We start from the raw sequence: 19,220 nt of genomic DNA on the forward strand, positions 1-19,220 counted from the left end.
TCCTAAATGGGCAAATCACTCAGTCTTGTTTGCTTCATTTTCTCATCTGTAAAATGAACTGGAGCAGGAAATGGCCAACTTACTCAGTATTTTTGCCAAGAAAACCTCAAATGGGGTCACAAAGAGTTGGATATGACTGGATTATAAAAAATGGGGGGGGGTAATAATAGCATTTACCTTTCAAGGTTGTTGCAAGGAGCAAATGAAACAATATTTGTAAAATAGGCTCTTTGTAAATGCTAGTATTATTAAGAGTCTCCAAGGATTGCCCACTGCATCTAGGATAAAATACAAATTCCTTCTGTCTGGGTTTACTTCACAGTCTAGCTCTAGATTCACTGTGCAAGTTGATTAAACATTACTCCCCTTCAGAAACTCTGTGCCCTGGCTAAATTGTCCTGCTTGCTATTCATAGTATTTGACATTGCCTAGAAGGATTTTTTCCCTCCTCATCACTACGTCCTGGCACCCATTGCTCCCTTCAAAGCTCAGCTCTTGTGCTACCTCCTACTAGAGGGCTTTCCTGAGACCCTTCTGTCATTACTGCTTCTACTCCAAATCTCTTAGTAGTCTTGTACACATCCTATATTTATTTATTTATTTATTTATTTATTTACTCATTCATTTATTTATTTATTTATTTATTTATTTATTTATTTATCTATCTATTTATTTATTTATTTATCTATCTATCTATTTATTTATTTGTTTGTTTATTCATTTATTCATTCATTCATTCATTCATTCATTTATTTATTTGTTTGTTTATTTGTTTGTTTGTTTGTTTATTCATTTATTTATTTTCACTTTATGTTTTAAAGCATTTTTCCATGGTTACATGATTCATGTTCTCTCCCTCCCCTTTTACGCCCCACCCCCAGAGCTGAAAAGCAATTCCACTGGGTTATACATGTATTATCACTCAAAATTTATTTCCATATTATTCATTTTTGTAATTAGAGTCATCTTTTAAAACCAAAACCCCAAATCATATACCCTTATGAACAAGTGCATAATATCCTATATCTATGTCTCTGTGAATATACTCTAGGATCCTGCTTACTAGGACCTAGTAGAAAAAAATATAAACTTCTTGAAGGCAAGAGCTGGCTCATTTTTGTGTGTGTATCCCTAGCACAGGGCCTGGCACAAAGGAGACCCTTAATGGCTGTTGGCTGATTAAATGATGAGAAAATAAGTAGCTCAGAGTATGGAGTAGTAGAAGGAATAGGTGGAATGATGATTCTGGCATAGGCAAGCCAATACGTCACCATGGAGCCTTTATGATGACTCTAGAATGCTCTAGTGCCTCCTTCCTCAAGCCCAAGACTCATACCATTGAAAGTGGGACAGGGCCTTTGGAGATACCACCATCTTCTAGTCTAACCTATTTTACAACTGAAGAAGTTAATATCCCAAAAAGAGAAAGGGCTTGTCCAAAAACACCTTGACAATAAGTGGCAAAGCCAGGACCAACCTGGGGTCTTTTGACTGCCAGTAGAACAAATGATCTTCCATCTTGATTGTGTTTAGATTACCAGGCACCCCAGCTTGTCAGTTCAATCCCATATGAAAATGAAAGCTCCCAGGCAGAAAGAGAAGTATCAGGCAATTGGGTATTATGGGGTATAGAGAGCTGGCCTTGGAGTCAGGAAGTCCCAAGATCAAATGTTGCTTTGGATCTTCCCCAAAGTGGGTGAAGTCTCTTAACATTTCACAGCCTCAGTTTCTCCAACTATAAAATTGAGATAATAATAGAACCCTCAATGTAGGGTCATTGCAAGTCTCAAATGAGATGACATGTGTAAAGTGCTTTGTAAAAGTGACTAGCTATTATTGTTGTTATTATTATTAATGGCATGTGCCCACAGGGACAAAAGTTTTTCCTGTCAGCTGGACTCCAATTTGAAGTATTTAGCTAGGAATACATGCTCTTAAGGTCTTTGCTTTTCTTTTTCTTAAATGTGTTATATGTGATATTTATGTATTGAAGTAGACGATCATTCTCTTGTCAAACTGACTGTACACTAACTCCATGGCTGAATCTAGAAAGGGAAAGCTGGAAAACTAAGCACAAGGAGTCAAAATTGAAAAGAGACAAATTTAAGATGATGTTGCTAACTAGTAGAACCAGCCCAAAGGGGAATGGTGTGTTTCCAGAAGTGATGAATGGCTCATGGTCCTTGGAGGTCTTTAAGCAGAAGCTGAATGACCATTTGCCAGGTGTGTTAGTGTGGGGATTGCTTTTAGGTATATCCATTGAGGTCCCTCATAGTACTCGAGTCTATGATTCTCTGTGCCCCTCTTTTCCTAAGCTAGGGGCATTATTTTCCCCTAGTCATTTTTTTTTGGCCAATCTTAAATCAAGGATTTTAATTTGTTAGGCTTGGTAATGTTAGACTGTGGAGACACCTGGTGGTGTGAAGAGCCCATAGAATGGTTTTCTTCTGCTCTTGCCAGAGGGATAAATGAACCATGAATCTTGGAATCAAAAAGGACCTCAAATTCAGACACCCCTGGCTTTCAGTAAATCTTTTCATATTCCCAGTTCAACATGAAAGGAAATCAGCTTTAGAGTTTACCATATTTGTGTATGAGAAATCAAATAATTTAATTTTTCATAAAGAAAATTTTGTTTTCTATGTATTTTTATTATGCCAGAAAGTCGTTGAATGTTTATAAGAATACAGTTAAATATGCAAGTAGGGAGTGTACTGGTCTAAGAGTTAGGAAGACTTGAGTTCAAATTTTGCCTCAGACACTAGCCAGTCGGGTAAATCTTTAATATCTCCCAGTCCCATTTTTCTTCTCTATAAAATGAAAGGGTTCAGCTATGTCAGTTCTATGATCCTATACATAGTTTTATCCTGGATGTAAGACAGGAATAATAAGAGCAGATTATTTTATCCAATCCTAAAAACAATAACATCTATGTTAAAGCACTTTGCAAAACTTGCATAACAAAGTGTGATGTAAATGTTAGCTATTATTCTTTTTTGGTAGCTTTAGTATCAACCTTTAGTTTGTTTCTAGTTTTAGCTATGAATAAGATCAGGACTGAGAATCCTGATTCACAGAGAATTCTTATAAATGTCCAGTAAGAATGAGATATGTTAACATCTCTAAGTTGGCATCCAAAACATGGTCACTTCATTGTTTGGAAATAAATTCAGAGTTTCTAGTTATTGCAGAGATCCTTTATCTTCCATTGGGTCTTTGTTGCTAATTATCTCTAGCTCAATATGAAAAGTGTTGCATATCAAAACCCCATTCATTCTCTTTTGGTAGATGGAAATTATTTCTTCAATCATTTCTTTCCAATGTCTCAGATACACTTATCAAGTTCTCTCCCTTCACTACCCAGTCTATTTATCACTAGTTTCTAATCCTCAAATTTTCAGATTTTTCATGGAACATTGCTATTTTGGGGACATTTCAATAGGACAGGAAAGGTATTTACCAAATAGTTTTTAAACTCCTTTGACAAGCTTCTCATACCTCCCCCTCCTCACTTCACCCCCGCCCCCCTTGAATACCCCTTCCTACAACAATATCTCTATCAAGAAATCATGAAATCTCCACCTGAAGAGTCAAAATAAGAGTCTCTGAGGTTGCTAAGACCTCAACCTCTAGCCTAGAATCTAGGGTTTAGGAGTTGTTAATGAGTCTATACAAACATTCATGAATCATTATTTTTTTGTTCCTGCTTCCGTTTATACTTGATGACAGGGTGGTCAAGGCAAATTGCCTGGGTGCTGAGTATTACGAATTAGACCTTGATTTCTACCCAAGAGTCAAATTTTCTTCTTCCTTGTATCTTTGTGAGGATAAGGAAAAATTGAGAGCACTGAATATAAAGGGAATATTTTTGTTTTAATTGAAAAAAGTATTTTGTGGGGAGTGGCATAGACCTATGATATCAGCATTGTAAAGAACCTTCTACTGATGGGTAGAACTTCCCAATACTAAGACCAACTGTAACTTTTGTTACTCACAGTTTGAATGAATGAATGAAAAAAACATGTTTTAATTATGTGCAAAGGCTTAAGATAGAAATAGAAAAGAAAGGGAAAAAATAGAAAAGAAAAGGAAAAAGAAAGGAGAAAGCTCCTCAAGGAGCTTCTATTCTAATAGAAGTTTCTGAGGCAAGTTAGGTGAAAAGGCTCAGGGGAAAAGCATATGACATCTTCTTAAATATCAATGCCATTGATAAAAAACAATATTTCTTTCTGATAATACCAAGGACTTCAGTGTGTTGCCAGAGGCAACAAGAGGTGAAATACCAAGGTCATATAGCTAGTCTATTTGAGGCAGTACTTGGAAACTTTTCTGTCCCTGAAACTGACCATCTACATATCATGTCAAGATGAATCTTTTTAACTTGAAAAATGTAAACATTATCATATTAATTAAGATTATAGTCACATATTAACACAAATAATATCAAATTAGCTCATTTTTCAAAGATGCTTATACTTTAATGGTAAATTCCAAAAAGTCAGGGCATATCTTGCTTTTTCTTTATATATCCTGAGAGTGTAGTGAAGTTTCTGGCATATAGTAGACATTTAAGGAATGCTTTTGATTAATGGATTGCTTGGAGCCAATAGGTGGCACAGTGGATAAAGTGTCTGGTCTAAAGTCAGGAAAACTCCATAGTTCAAATTTGGCCTTGGAAACTTCCTAGCTGGGTGTCCTTGGGCAAATCACTTAACCCTTTCTGCCTCTGTTTCCTCATCTGCCAAATGAGCTGGAGAAGGAAAGGGCAAACTACTCCAGTATTTCCGCCCAGAAAGCCTCAAATGAGGTTACAAAACATCTGAATTGACTGAACACTGAATTGATTGGATCTCTGGTAAATCTCTATGCCCTGTAATTACAAGGAAGGGTGATTTCCAAATACAAGATGGGGATGAGTTGGGAACAAACTTTTGGCACATCCTCAAAACATGGAACTTAACTGATTCATAATGAAACTGAGATGCAGTTTTTGTGTCTCTGAATCTCAGCCCACCTTTGTTTTAGTTACTAGAGGCTAGAAATAATAGCAACAACAACAATAAAAATCCATAATGGCAACATGAAAAATGAGAGGGAAGGAAATGTTTTAGAAATATGTTACAAAGTTCTGAAACAATCTTCCCATGAAGTGATTAAATATAAAATGAGGAGTCTATACTAGAGCATCCTGCAAGGTAATCAAAATGTAAAGCCTTATATTTATATTCCAAAAAAACCTTTTTTTTTTCTCCAAGTGCAAAGTGAAGGTGGACAAGGAGTTGGGGTAGAGTAGACAATAATTTATCAGAAAAAATAGACAATAAGTTCAATATGAGTTACTAGAGTAATGGGGTTATGGAATAGAACAGACTTTGGACTTCATTGACAATCATAGAGCCCAGAACTAGGGAGGGTTAAGAAAGCCTTTGCTGCATTCTGTCCTGGTCAAAACCCAACTGGAATTCTGTATTCATTTCTGGGTGTCATATTTAGGAAGGATATTGGGAAGCTGGAGACTACCTAAAGAAGGGACTTTAGTGTGTTTTTTTCCCCTTTAATAGTTGAGTAAAACATAGGAACCCTTTCTCAGAATTATGTTTTTTAAAGGAATAGGTTTAACAAAGAAAACCAGTTATAGAGCACTGGTCCTGGAATTGATAAGAAACTTGAGTTCATATGTGATCTTGGATGCTTTCTAGATGTGTGATCCTTGGCAAGTCATTTAATCTCTCTTTGCTTCACTTTCCTCATCTGTAAAATGAGAATAATAATAACACCTCCCTCTCAGGGTTGCCATGTGGATCAAATGAGATCATTGTAAAGTGAAAGCTCAGTGTAAATGTTAGCTATCATCATCATCATCATCATCACCATGTCATATGAGAATACAAAGAAGTAGGGGTGTTACTCCTGACTGAAGAATTAGAACAAAAATTATAATTAAAAAAATTCTTAGAGGATTTTCATGTGTTAGAGGGATTAAGACCTTTTTTTTCTGAGAACTGCAAGTAATTGATGTTGCAAAGGCAAATAAAGCTTTATCTAAAGAAAAAAGCCCTCCCTAATAATAATTATCTAAAAAATCACAGATTTTGGGAGTTCCCTCCCCCAAAATTGAACTATTCAAGCAAAAGCTGGCTGACCACTTCTTGAGTATATTGGGGTAGTAAGATGGTACAACTAGTAGGACATAGACCTGAAATATGGGAGGTGTGAGTTCAAATGCAGCCTCTGACACTAGCTATGTGAGTTTGGCTGTCACTCAATCTGTATGCCTCAGTTTACCCCTCTGTAAAATGAGGATAATAACAACAATTACTTCACAGGGTTGTTGTGATGATCAAATGAGATAATATCTGTAAAGTGCTTTGGAAACATTTGAGTCACAATTCACACAAATGCTAGCTATTATTGTATTTGAAGAGAGTAGTCTCATTGACGTAGTTTAGATTAGAATGGAATCTGAGATGACCCTTTTAATTCCAAACAACATTTATTATTATTTTATTATTATGCATTATTCCAATATTCTGTCCGTAATTATTTTTACTCTTATTTTTTAAAGTAACATTTTATTTTAATATAAGGAAAATCAGAAATCAGAGAAATTTGGAGTGGGTATTTCAGAACAATTCCCCAGAGGAGCACAGGAGCTCCCTGAGCTTTAGAATGAGGGTGGGTGTTAAGTGATGGAATCAAACAAAGCCCAACAGTTTCCAAGAATGTAGTATGGTTTTGGCCCTCCTGTAGAGTCGTGAAAGCTACTGGGTCTCATCCTGAAGCCTTTTGGAATTTTTGGAAGATCCTAAATACAAAATGAGTCAATGTTTTCAATTGCTATGGAGATTATGTGGGAATCAACAGAGGTGGAAGGAATTCTGGAAGTGGAAAAGGGGATTCTGGAAAATGGTAACTAGGATTGGAACAAAAAAATCTATTCCAAACTTCTGCCTTAGATTTCAGACATGGTTAATGATTATGATGATATTACTCCAACATTCTATCAGTGTTACAAAGGTGAATCCACCACATAGGATAATTCACATATTTATATATGTACACAGTCATATGTTTATTTTGTACATATTTACATATTTATCATATAATCTATATGTAAAAATAATTAAATATCATTAATATGTCATATAACACAAAATTGTGAATAAATAATATAATCAACATAATGCAAATAATATAATTATATATAAATAATAACTCACATATATAAGCATCCATATATACATATATATGTTTACTTATATACTAGATATGCAGATACACTATAGAGATATGAAAAAAAATTTTATAATATATACATAGATGTGCATAATATATATCAATGTATATGTTAAGAACTTGAGGACTGTCTAACCCATCACAGAAATGGGAGATATGTATATGTGACTTACAGGTAAATAATGCTAATGAAAAATGGAGATTCTCCTGGTCCACTCATATGTAGAGATGAGTGGTTAGTAGTGTATATGACTTTTGAGAAGAATAACATTAAATCAGTAGAAGGAAACATTTATAATGCCTGGTTGGAGGGGCAAAAAATGGAATTTTTCCTACTAGATGTTTCACTGGAACTTTGCTTGAGTTTCCCTACTAAATAAAATCTGATGATCAATTTTGGGTAGGTAAATGAAAATGATAAATTCTGGATTAGTTGTGGCAATGTGGCAGTCCTTTAATTCAATTTGACATTATTCACACTTTGCATTTGAAGCCCTAGCTTTTACTCACTTCTGTGTCCATCAATTTTATCAAAAGCTGGGTAAAACTATCTTCCATAATAAGAATTTCTTCCCGAAATGAGCAGTGAATGACATTTCTTTTATTGTCCAAAAGAAAGTTGGGAGAGACTTAGGATCACAGGGGAAGCCAAGGCAAAAAGTGGCTTGTCCATAGTGCTTAACTGTAGAACCGAATTTTGAATCCAGGTCTACAGACTCCAAGTCTAAAATAATCTCAACTGTTCATAGAAATAAAAGAGATGATTTTTAGAAATCACTGAATCTCCGCATCAGAAGGTACTTGAAAGACTAGTCCGGACCCCGAGAACTGAACTACCCCCCCCCACACCCCGAACTACCAGGGACAAGGGGGTCATCGAGCCTTTGTTTTAATGACACTCTTCGCCCCAAGGAACGGTAGCTCAAAATAAATTTGTAGATGCCCTCTATCTCAACCCTTCCAACCGAATTAACTAGAGGTGTTAAAAGAGATGTGAAGATTCTTTGTGATCTAAGTCCATTTGGAACTAACAACATTCGAAGGGAACAAATGTTCCAAGACTATTGTTACCTATAGACCACTCCCCCACCCCTGGGGTCCCTCTAGTAAAAACCTGCAAGGGTTTATTAGAGACCTTGCAGTCCCACCAATTCCTTCTAGATAGGCATTTATTCTGCACCGACAGAGCGCATCCCAGGCGTGGGAAACAAAAGGACAGTGCAAGCCGGAGAAGGATAAGAGAACAATGCAATTCTAGGAGGCACCCTAATTCAGCCTCCCTAAAGGGTGGGTATTGTTATGCCTCCGGCAAATTGACATTCTTTGTAACTTTATTGTTTTTAAAAAAGTTATTTTTGTAAAAAAAAATAATTTAGAAACAAATTCACAAGGTCAGAAAACAACTAATTCTCCTCTCCGAGTCTTGATTAGGAATCTCAAAGATACGCAAAAAGAGACTTAGTTTCGAGGGCGACTCCCTAGGGCACACCCCTCAGGAAACATAGGGCTCCCGGGCTCTAGGGCTGGACACTTGGAGCGCGAGTCCCCAAGGCGAGCTCTGCAAGAGCAAAAGGAACGGGAAGCGCCGTGCTCGGACGACCCGGGGAGCCCAGGTGCAGGTAGGTGCAGGGAGGTCATGTAGCGGAGGTTTGGGAAATCCCAAGTACAGAAAGCCAGTGCCCAGCTTTTGAGGTAAGACAGCCCCCTCCTCTCCCCAGGTTCTGGGGCCGGAGGGACAGCGTCGCGCGCCAACCCAGGGGGCGGGGAAAGGCCCGGATGAAACCAGCCGCGCGGGGCCCGGCCCACTCACCTCTTTGAATTGCAGCGCGGGGGCAGTCTTCGCCTTCCCCTTCTGCGATCTGATTGGTCGAGATCCGGAAGACTCTACCTTCTATTGGGTTGTGCGTCTGTCAGTCTTCTCAGATCGCGGGGCTGGGTTTGTTGCGGGAAGGGAGACGGCGGCGTCGCTCGACGACGACGGGCGGAGGAGGGGAAGCGACGTCGTCGCTGCCGCTGCTGCCGCCGCCGCCGCCGCCACCGCCGCCGCTACCGCCGCCGCCGCTGAGGGAGTAGCTGAGGCAGAGGCGGAGTGAGGGGAGTTGCGGTGCGGGACGGAGAGGCGGTAGCGGCTTCGGTTTCGCATCCCTGTCGGGGCGCACTCACGACCTTCTCTTCGCTTTTTCTCAGCGGCGCGGCCCGAACCGGAGCAGCAGCAGCGGCGGTGAGGCGGGCCCGGGGAGCCTCAGAGCGGCGGGGTCCCGGACCCCGCCTTCGTGCCCAGCGCCATGTCCTGGATGTTCAGGAGGTGAAGGGGCTATGGGGGGGGGAGCGGGTAACGGTTGTCCCCTGGATCCCCAAATCAGCGCCCCCCCCAACTCCCCCGGACATCTCCCGCCACGCGCGCGTGCCGGCTGAGGGGGGGTCCACCCTCCGAGAGACACCGCCCCCCCAAGCACCCTCAGTGGGGGGTCCCCGTGTCCAAGACCTTGGCCGGGGAGGGGGGGGCGGAGGGTTCCCGGCATCGCTTCCCTCACCTGCCGTTTTAAAGGGAGCCTAAAAGGGGAGGGGGGAACCTAAACAAAACACCGAACTGAAGAGAAACCTTCACGTGGTCTTCCTCCTCAGCATGACAAGAGGACTTTCTCTTTTCCTCCCCTTTAGGACGGATGCGCCCCAGGTGTTCTTTAAAGTGTGAGTTACCCTTACTGCATTTGAAACTTGTATTCACGGCACTCAGGCAGGGACCCCAGAATAGTAGGACTCGCCATCCCTTGGCTTTTTATTCATTGATTTAAAAAACAAAATAGTGGTAATAATGCGGTACACGGAAGGGGATCTGAATTGGGCGAACTGGATGGTTTTTCTTGGATCTTCAGTTAGCTAGACCTTCAGTTTCCCGAGGTCACAGACTTTATATTTTGTTTACTTGCCCTCTAAACGCAAGACCCCAAAATGTCAGAGCAGTTTTAAGCGATTAAAGCTTAAACAACTGGCTGTCACTGAATTCTTCGTGCAGTTTTAGACAGTTTGGGTTTCTAGTTACAAATCACTAAACTCAAGAATTACTTACTATCCCTTATACTATGGGGCTGTATACATGGATTAACAGTGTTGCTGCCCTCCTGGAACTTAACTGTTTTGGAGTGGAGATGATAAACACATTTAGAATCAGATTCACTGCAGAACCGCACCATTGGCTAGGAATAAAGAACTTAGGGAAGATTCTGTTAGGTGCTCTGGGACTAACCACCGGAAGAGATGTTTTTGTGGTGTCTTCATAGAGGGGATCAGTCAATGAACATTTAGTGCCTACCATGTGCCAGGCACTGTGCTCTGGAGATGATGAGGCATGGAGGAATGTTCTCTATTGTGCAGGAATATGAATTAAGGAATTTGAACTTTATTCATTAAGGGAAGAAACTGTTGAAAATCTTTGGGAGAATCTACATAAAGTACTTTGCAAACTTTAAAGCACTATATAAATGCTAGCTAGGCGTTATTTTCAGTGAGGAGAATGACCAAACAGACTTGTGCTTTAGGAAGATTAGTCTTGATTTGGTCTGGGTGGATTGTAGGGAGGAGACACTGATTATGGAGAGATGAGTTAGCCTGTTGAAATATTATCCTCTTGAAAGTTATGGAAGACTTGGAACTGGAATGATCAGAGTGGAAATAGAAAAGAGGGGATACATTTTATTGATTTACTCCCAAAATTTGTTGATTGGATATATATGAGTAGGAACAAAGGGGGAAAGAAGCAAAAGATGACTGAAAAGCCTGACAGAATGGTGATGCCATTAGCCTGGGGAAAAATTTAGGATTTCTGAGCTGTTAAGGAAAGGGAGTTAGAGGGTAAGTGGGAAGAGGAAGGTTACTAGACTCTAATTTGGACATAGTGAGTTTGAAATGCTGACATTACATCCATCCAAGTGCAAATGTCAGGCAGGACATTGGAAGTGTGGAACAGGACCCCCCGGAGAGGTTAGGGCAGGACAGTTGAAAGCCATTGACATAGAGTGACAGTTGAAGTACAGGAAGGTGGTAAGAGAAAAGAGAGCTAAAGGGGGAAAAATTTTTCTGCAAACATTTTTTGCATTGACCTTCCAAATAGTATTATATATTTAAGTATAAGACACATTAGTGCTGCCAGACAGATTTAGAAGAATAATTTGGTTGAGTAGAAGGTGGTTCTAGGTAGAAAGAAAATTGTAAAAAACTTTCACAATTCTTTTATTTTTAACATCTGGTTGATTGAGATAATACACAATGAAATCAGTGTTTTCAAATTAATTCGTACTTTATTCCAAAACTATAGTATTATGAGACAAGTGGCATAGATAGAGCTCTGGGCTTGAAGTCAGAAAAACCTTGAGTTCAAATTTTGGTCTCAGACATTTGCTGAGTGAATCTGAGCAAGTCACTTAACCCCTGTTTGCCTCAGTTTCCTTATTGATAAAATGGAGAGAATAATAGCATAGATCAGGTGAGATTGTATTTATAAAGCATTTTGCCTGGCACAAAGTGCCATATAAATGTTAGCTATTATTATTATAATTTAGTTAATAGAAACCTTGTTTAATTAAGATTGAGTCATTTAAAGGAACTGGTTCGTCTTGCATCATTGGGCAAAAACTGCCTTCAGAATACGAATCCAGTTTCAGCATCATATAAGAAGTTGGCCTTTTTTTGTTTGTTTTTTGTTTTTATTTTAATGGCAAAAGTTTGCCAGAATCCTGGGAATACAATTATATCGAAGTACAGTTAACAAAATAGGTTTTTTTTTTTTTTAAGTTTACAGATTCAGGTTAAGAATTTATGATTAAGAAGGCTTTTTCATGACTTTAGTCATTAGAGAACTTTGTTTTCTGATTTATATTTAAATTCACTGACATCTTTAGAAGAAAGACCATGGTAGCAAGCATATACCATGCAAATACAATAAAATTATGGTATGATTATTATTTATTATAAATCATTCATTTTGGGGACAATTTTTTGGTAATTTATAATTCAGTTAAAATTTTATGCCAGGTTAACATCATTTTGATATTTTAAAAATTGTTCCCTCTAGATGAAATAATCATACCCTCATATAGTAGATGTTAGCTATTTCATGAGAACTTTATTTTTGCCAGTTTTTTTCACTCCCACATGAGACCTTGATGACACAAGTTACAATATAAAGCATATCTTTTGAATAAAAATAACGTTTTTTGTTAAAAGATTGTCAGCCACATGGAGTGGAACATGTGAAGTCATCTGTTGAACAGGATTTTATATTTCATGGTTGGGGTGACAGATGTATAAAAGGCAATCTGTGATCATGGGGAAAGAATTTGGGCAGGTCATGTTTCAAGAATAGGGAAAGGAAAAGAACTATACCATGGGACCATAAGATGAAGGTCAGGAGATATTGGACTTGGATGGGAGGAGCCAGGAGTTTAGTTATTTTTGACCAAGATTAGAGAGATAGTGAATTTTAAGGGAGTGTTGAATGGAGTGTTTGGGGCATATGTACTTGATGCCAGAATTGGATGGTATAGAAAATTAGAATTAACTGAAACCAAATTGTCATGATTCTCAAAAATCCATTCACAGAGATGTAGAGATAGTTCTTTATAAGTCAGTACAACATTAAAGTTGTATTCCTTAAAATTGGGTTTTACCTGTTAATTTTTAAAAATATATTTTAGATATTCAGAACACTATATTAAAATCTTAAACTATATAAAATTTGGACATAATTATGTGGTCTTGGTACTATAAATCCTGTATTTTCTAATGAAGTGGCTCTTAAAAGCATAGTTCAGAGTACTAGGGAAAATGAGAGTGCCAGGGTTTACTGTGTTTTTTAAGTCACTTAAAGCTAGAGGAAGCAAATTTTTAGCGAATTTTAGCAAAATTTAGGATAGGAAGAAAGGACTTTATTGGTCCTGGGGGTTCTTTGATGCCACATTTGATACTTTTAACTTCCCACTTTACCATGATACCCCTCTACCCTACTCCCTCCTCTTGTAGGTGAAGGCATAGGTGATGGGACTTGTTTAAGGCCATTTCATTAGTGGTAGAACCAAAGAGAAACAAAATTATATGACAATATCTTATTTTATTATTTTGGATAATAATTGGTTCATACTTGATACAAATGACAACTTCAACTAAAGTAAGACTTAATATTTTTATTTTCTTGTTTTAAATAGAGATCCTCTTTGGAAATATTTGCAGTCTTTCCAATATGGAGTCCATGGAACTTTTTCACACTGCACCTATCCCAATTTATTTTCCCCTTTTGAACCTGAAGATGTTATCCCTCCAGATGACTTTGTAGCTGGTGATGAAGATCTAGATTCAGTTTTATTTGGAACTTTGCGAGGTCATGTGGTTGGATTACGATATTACACGGGAGTGGTAAGTAGAATATATGTTAACTTGATTTAGTAGTGAGTGTCTTAATTCCACTGTTGAAAAGATGAACTTCAAGTGAATATGTTTAGCAAATGCAGTTTTCCATGGTCTTACTTTTAATTAATTTCAAGTTGATGGTTTAATGATGAGGATAAAATGATTTAAAAAAATATCACATGCCAAAAAAAAAAAGTCAGTTGTATCTGAAAAGGCCTGTTATATTTTTGTTTCGTATCTTTTACTTTTTTGGTATCTCTATTCCCTCTTTTTCCTGTTCCATTTAAATGACTCATCTCTGTTTTTATGTTCTTTTCATTGTCTTTTTGTGCTTCTTTGTCTATGCATTTTATTTCTCTGGATCTTAACTTTTAGATGTTATCTGCCTCTAATAGAGGTACCCATTTCCTCTGTTCCATATACAAATTCCTATCTTACTAACATATCATACTTAATGTTTTTCTTTAAACTATTTTTACCTCTCAGTTATATAGTGGGGCTCATGCTTGCATTCATGAGCTGGTAGTGATGTGAACTGTTTTTATTTTTAATCTGAAAAATTATATAGTTTTTTGTAAAAATGAAAGTGGAAAAAGCAAACACTGATGACTAAAAAAAGATGAAATTAGCATTTGATAAAAATTTCAGGAAATATAGCTTTTGTGATAATTTAAAATAGGACTCTATTTTGGGGATTTCAGAACCAAGTGTTAACTACAAAATTAAGGCCCAAAGTGTTGGTTAATGTGTACATTGGGGAGGAAGGAGGTTGAAAATTCTCTTGACTAGGATAAATCTTTCAGGTATGCAAAAGGAAGGGAAGGAACAGATAGCAGAGTGTACTGTATTATGTGAGAGAGGAGGAGAGGAAGGGGGGGAGAGAGAGAAAGGGAGGAGGGGGAAGAGAGAGAGAGTCTCTCAACAGTCATAATCTGAAACCCTAGAAAAATACATTGGGTACTATATTGTGGGATTTGAGCAGCACAATTTAAATTTAAAGAATTATAAATAAAATGTATCATTTCTGTTCAATATTTTTATTAGGTTAATAATAATGAAATGGTGGCACTTCAGAGAGAACCTAATAATCCATATGACAAGAATGCAGTAAAAGTAAATAATGTCAATGGAAATCAGGTGGGTCACATAAAGAAAGAACTGGCAGCCCCTTTGGCCTACATCATGGACAACAAACTGGCCCAAGTTGAAGGGTAAGACTTTGGTTTGAAGAATTCTACAAATACCTTTAGGCAAATTCTGGAGTTTGTCAGTCTTTTTCCTATTGGTAATTAATTGTTTTAAGTCTATAAAGTACTAACTACCCTTTATCATAGCTTGTGTTGTGTTTGAAGCTCAACAGTGAAGTGTCTCCAGAAGTTTACACAAGTGGAATATTCATGAATATGAAACAGCTGAGAATTTATCCCTGTTCTTCACATACCATCTCCATCCTTTTTTTTTCTCCCTTATAATTCTGTATGTTTTGCTGTAAGTGATACAGTGTTAGATGACTTTTTTAAGGTATTTGGAATATTCTGTAGGAAGAGGTGGTTCAATGTAAGTGAAATTGTTACTTGATTACAGATTATACTTCAGCTTTGTTGAATAATCCTGGTTTTATGGAAGTTTCTTTACAAATAACCTTTGCCTTTTGTTGGTAAGCTTCTTGAATCTCTGTATTGCCATCCATTAGCATACAGGACTATGTATGTATGTAGTAGGTGCTTTATAAATGTTCATTGATAATTCTCATTACTTATTCCTTAGAAGTCTTGTAACAGAACAAAACAGTGTTTTGGTTTTGGGGTTTTTTTTTTGGACTATTTTTTCTGATTTAGAAACAACTTAAAGTTGTCAGTGCCCTTTAAAAGCTGCTGTTGAGGGGGCATCTGGGTAGCTCAGTGGATTGAGAGCTAGGCCTAGAGATGGGAGGTCCTAGGTTCAAATCTGGCCTCAGACACTTCTCAGCTGTGTGACCCTGGGCAAGTCACTTGACCCCCATTGCCTAGCCCTTACAATTCTTCTGCCTTGGAGCCAATACACAGTATTGACTCCAAGATGGAAGGTAAGGGTTTTTAAAAAAAAAAAAAAGCTGCTGTTGAAAGCAGTAGATGTAAAAGCAGCAGCTGAGTAGCCCCCTAATAAGTCTAGTACTCTGCTGGTTGCCTTGAAGTAAATCCAAAAACTATGGTCTATCCCTTAATTATTTCATTCTCCAAGCGTACATATAAAACAACTGGAGAATGAAATGGCCCAATATAATCCAGCTTTGATATAAAACTTACAAAGAAATTTTATTTCTAAATTTGTAAGTACCATGCTTGGCAGGTTTAAAAGCTTGATGTTTTATATTGCTTTGGCACTATAAATAGTAATAATATTGTCAATACTAACTGAGATTTATATCAGGTTTGTAAAGCACTATATAAATTCTCATTTGATCTTGTTAATAAGTTGCTGTTTCCTTCATGATTTGGAAGTAATATTATAAAGACTTTTTTTTCCCCCAGAAAATTACCCTAAGTTTCTCAGAAACAGGGTATGGGTATGGGTAGTATGGAATGGTACATGAAAGAATACCTTGTATTCTTATGTATTTCTGCCAAAGACATAAAGCCCATTTTATTATGAATCTTATCCTTGATTCCTCATCCTACTTTTCATGTTCTTTTTGTAGCTGAAATATAGAAAGAAAAGAGAAGACGTTTTGTGTTGCTAGTGTAAAGAATTCTTATTCTATCAATGTTTAGTTCCGGAAATAGTGCAGGATCAGCTTCAGTCATATACCTTTTTATAATCACTGTTCAATCTAAAGTTATATTGTATTCCAAAGTTTACTGTTATTGAAATTATATTACTGCACTGTCATCTCATTTAACATTCTGTTTCTTAACTAACCTCTCATTTTTCTATTGATCTATTTTTTTACTTTGTTTTTCAACTCCCACTCTATTTTCCTTGCTTAGTTCTCTGGCACAGTTTTAGCAGAAATGAAAGTAGAGGCAGATAAGAAAACAGAATGAAGAACTACTTTAAATATCTTATGTAATTTAAAGGCTTAATTCAATAAAGATTTTTAGTAGTTTTAATAGTTTTGTGGAAAAAGCCAATGCAAAATAAAGGATTTCCCATATCATCTTTATCCAAATCTTTGTAGAGTGGTCCATTATGGAGCAAGCAATGCTTTTACCATGCCTGTTCAGATGAGTTTTTGGGGGAAAGAAGAAAATAGAAAAGCAGTTTTAGATCAGTTGAAGAAACATGGATTTAAATTGGGGCCTCCACCAAAAAGTAAGTTCTGAATTTTATTATTTTGATATATTAACTTTATTTTCTTTTCAGATTGAATTTGTCAGGGTATTACTAAAACTGTAAGGATTATAAACCTATCTTGGGGAGAGTAACTTTGTCTGATTATTTTCAATTTTTTTTTAATAAGGACTAAATATTGGCTAAAGTTTGTAAATTTGCACTTTTTGTTATTCTGCCTCTTTATGGAGATGATCAGGATTTAAATATGTGCTTTTAGGAATTATAGAGATGGCCTTCAAAGAATTGTTAAAAAGAGGCTTTTTATTTGCCTTGAGTACTGTAAAATAGTCTTTTATAGTTAGATTAAAACTTTTTTTTGTCCAGAAGATATTAGTGAAATATGTAAGATCTTAAAATGTTTTTATTTGTATACAAAAAGTTATTATCTTTGCATTTGTTAATAACTTGGTTTATTTTGTTGGATACAGGTTCAGGATTTAATTTTAATAGCAGTTGGAGTTCTGAGAGAGCTGGGCCAAGTTATAGTGTTCCTGTTCATGCAGCTGTGCAAATGACAACTGAACAGGTTTGCTTCTTTCTCTTTTATGTTGTTTTACCTTGAAGTGTAGAGCATTTTCTCCTGTCATTAACTTTGGGTGGCCTTGCCATATTTACCAATGCCGCCATCTTAACCATTTGCACCATTGCTTTCTGCTCTTTGTATTGCTGGATTAAAACAAATATTTTCTTAATATTCCTACAAATGTACACTACCAAGTCTAGATCATAAATACTTAGATACTGTGAAAAATCTCATTGTTATCCTAAATAAACTGCTTTTATAATATTTTGGTGTCCTTGACCAAATTTAGAGGCGTTTGTGTTGACAAGCCCTTTCCTCTTGACCTTTTGCCCCCTTCCAGCCAGTGAATGAATCAAAAACTTTTATTAAATATTAACTATGTACCAAGCACTGTTCTAAGTGCAAAAGGGAACTAGTGCTTCCCCTCAAGGAACTTAAAATTTTAATAGAGAGAAGACATATAGAGGAGAGGTATCCAGTGAAGAATGTTTTGATCTGGGTAATCCTTACTGAGTGGGACCTTTATGGAAGCTGATTAACATTGTCTGTTCCAGAAGCAGTGGTAGTACTAATTTGATTAGGGTCCCCAGAGCAATATATTGGGGAGTATGGAAGGTATATTGGGGGAGAGATACCTAAAGACACCATGGGATACAGTGGCCTTATGTATGTTTGTCTTCAGTGACAGCTCAACCTCTAGAGAGGAGTATGGCATCTTAAATAGGACCCTGATACACTTAGATATGAAAGGTAGAGGTTGTTCCCTTGCCAGAATTTGTCATATCAGAGCAGCTACTCAATGGGAGCTTTGAATTTGGAACTGGAAGAATTTTTTTTTAAAGAACTCTTAAAGATCTTCTAATTCAATCTGATTTTTAACAAAGGAGGAAACAGATAAGTGGTTTGCCTAAGATTGTTGTAGGTACTAAACTTGGGGATCACTTTGCTACCTTGTTCGAATAGTTATTTATGTGTTTTATAGAGAAAGCTTGATGTAGGATAATAGAATGCTTGACTTGGAGTTTGGAAGGTAGTTTAAATCCTGACTCATACTTTCTAGCCCTGTGACCTCTTCTCTGAGTACCCAGTCAATCTTTTGCCCAGGGGGAGATCTGTCTGGTGGAGGAACGTTCCCAAACTAGGTAGCAATAAAATCATGGGTTCTTAAATATTGTAATGGAGGGAAATACAAAGACATTTTTCTGCTAGAACCTAAAGTATTGACTCAAGTTTAATTTTTATTTTGAATTTCACTTCAATAATTTATATTTCTGTGATTATGTATTGCAGCTTAAAACAGAATTTGACAAATTGTTTGAAGATTTAAAAGAAGATGATAAAACTCGTGAAATGGAACCAGCTGAGGTATTGAAATCACAGTACTTAATATTGAAACCATTTGATCTTTTTAAGTATTGCATCATTTTGGACATTTCCAACTTCTTTTTCTGCCTAATCATTGTACTATTCACTGTTCAACTTCTTTCTGTGGAATAATAAAGAAAAGCCTTATCCTAAGTCTTACAGGATTTCTTTTACTTGTAGGCTATTGAAACACCATTACTTCCACACCAGAAACAAGCATTGGCTTGGATGGTTTCACGTGAAAACAGCAAAGAACTGCCTCCATTTTGGGAACAAAGAAATAACTCCTACTATAACACAATTACCAATTTTTCTGAAAAGGAGCCGCCTGAAAATGTTCTTGGAGGAATTTTAGCTGATGATATGGGTTTGGTAATTGTTT

At 37.0% G+C, this 19,220-nt stretch overlaps 2 protein-coding genes across 8 annotated transcripts in view; one reads left to right on the forward strand and one right to left on the reverse strand.

The window, feature by feature from the left end:
- Positions 1-9,171, reverse strand: part of HPS3 (HPS3 biogenesis of lysosomal organelles complex 2 subunit 1) — a 66,401-nt gene extending 57,230 nt beyond the window's left edge. The window contains exon 1 of the mRNA XM_056808297.1: positions 9,047-9,171. The gene's annotated coding sequence lies outside the window, so the exon portion shown is untranslated. The remainder of the gene's footprint in view (positions 1-9,046) is intronic.
- HLTF (helicase like transcription factor) overlaps positions 1-19,220 on the forward strand; it is a 45,052-nt gene that overhangs the window by 720 nt on the left and 25,112 nt on the right. For 2 of the 7 annotated variants that reach the window (XM_016425241.2, XM_007502064.3), the window contains exons 1-8: positions 9,163-9,541; positions 9,898-9,927; positions 13,437-13,644; positions 14,683-14,849; positions 16,796-16,929; positions 17,379-17,476; positions 18,764-18,838; positions 19,019-19,210. In XM_016425241.2, the coding sequence (XP_016280727.1) occupies positions 9,522-9,541; positions 9,898-9,927; positions 13,437-13,644; positions 14,683-14,849; positions 16,796-16,929; positions 17,379-17,476; positions 18,764-18,838; positions 19,019-19,210 (924 nt within the window). In that variant the 5' untranslated portion in view covers positions 9,163-9,521. Of the gene's footprint in view, positions 1-8,374; positions 8,524-8,695; positions 8,856-9,160; positions 9,542-9,897; positions 9,928-13,436; positions 13,645-14,682; positions 14,850-16,795; positions 16,930-17,378; positions 17,477-18,763; positions 18,839-19,018; positions 19,211-19,220 lie in introns of those variants that run through there. The other 5 variants (XM_007502063.3, XM_007502061.2, XM_007502062.2 and 2 more) reach the window with 5 other exon arrangements.

This window comes from Monodelphis domestica, chromosome 8 (genome assembly GCF_027887165.1).
Source record: "Monodelphis domestica isolate mMonDom1 chromosome 8, mMonDom1.pri, whole genome shotgun sequence".
NCBI lineage: Eukaryota > Metazoa > Chordata > Mammalia > Didelphimorphia > Didelphidae > Monodelphis > Monodelphis domestica.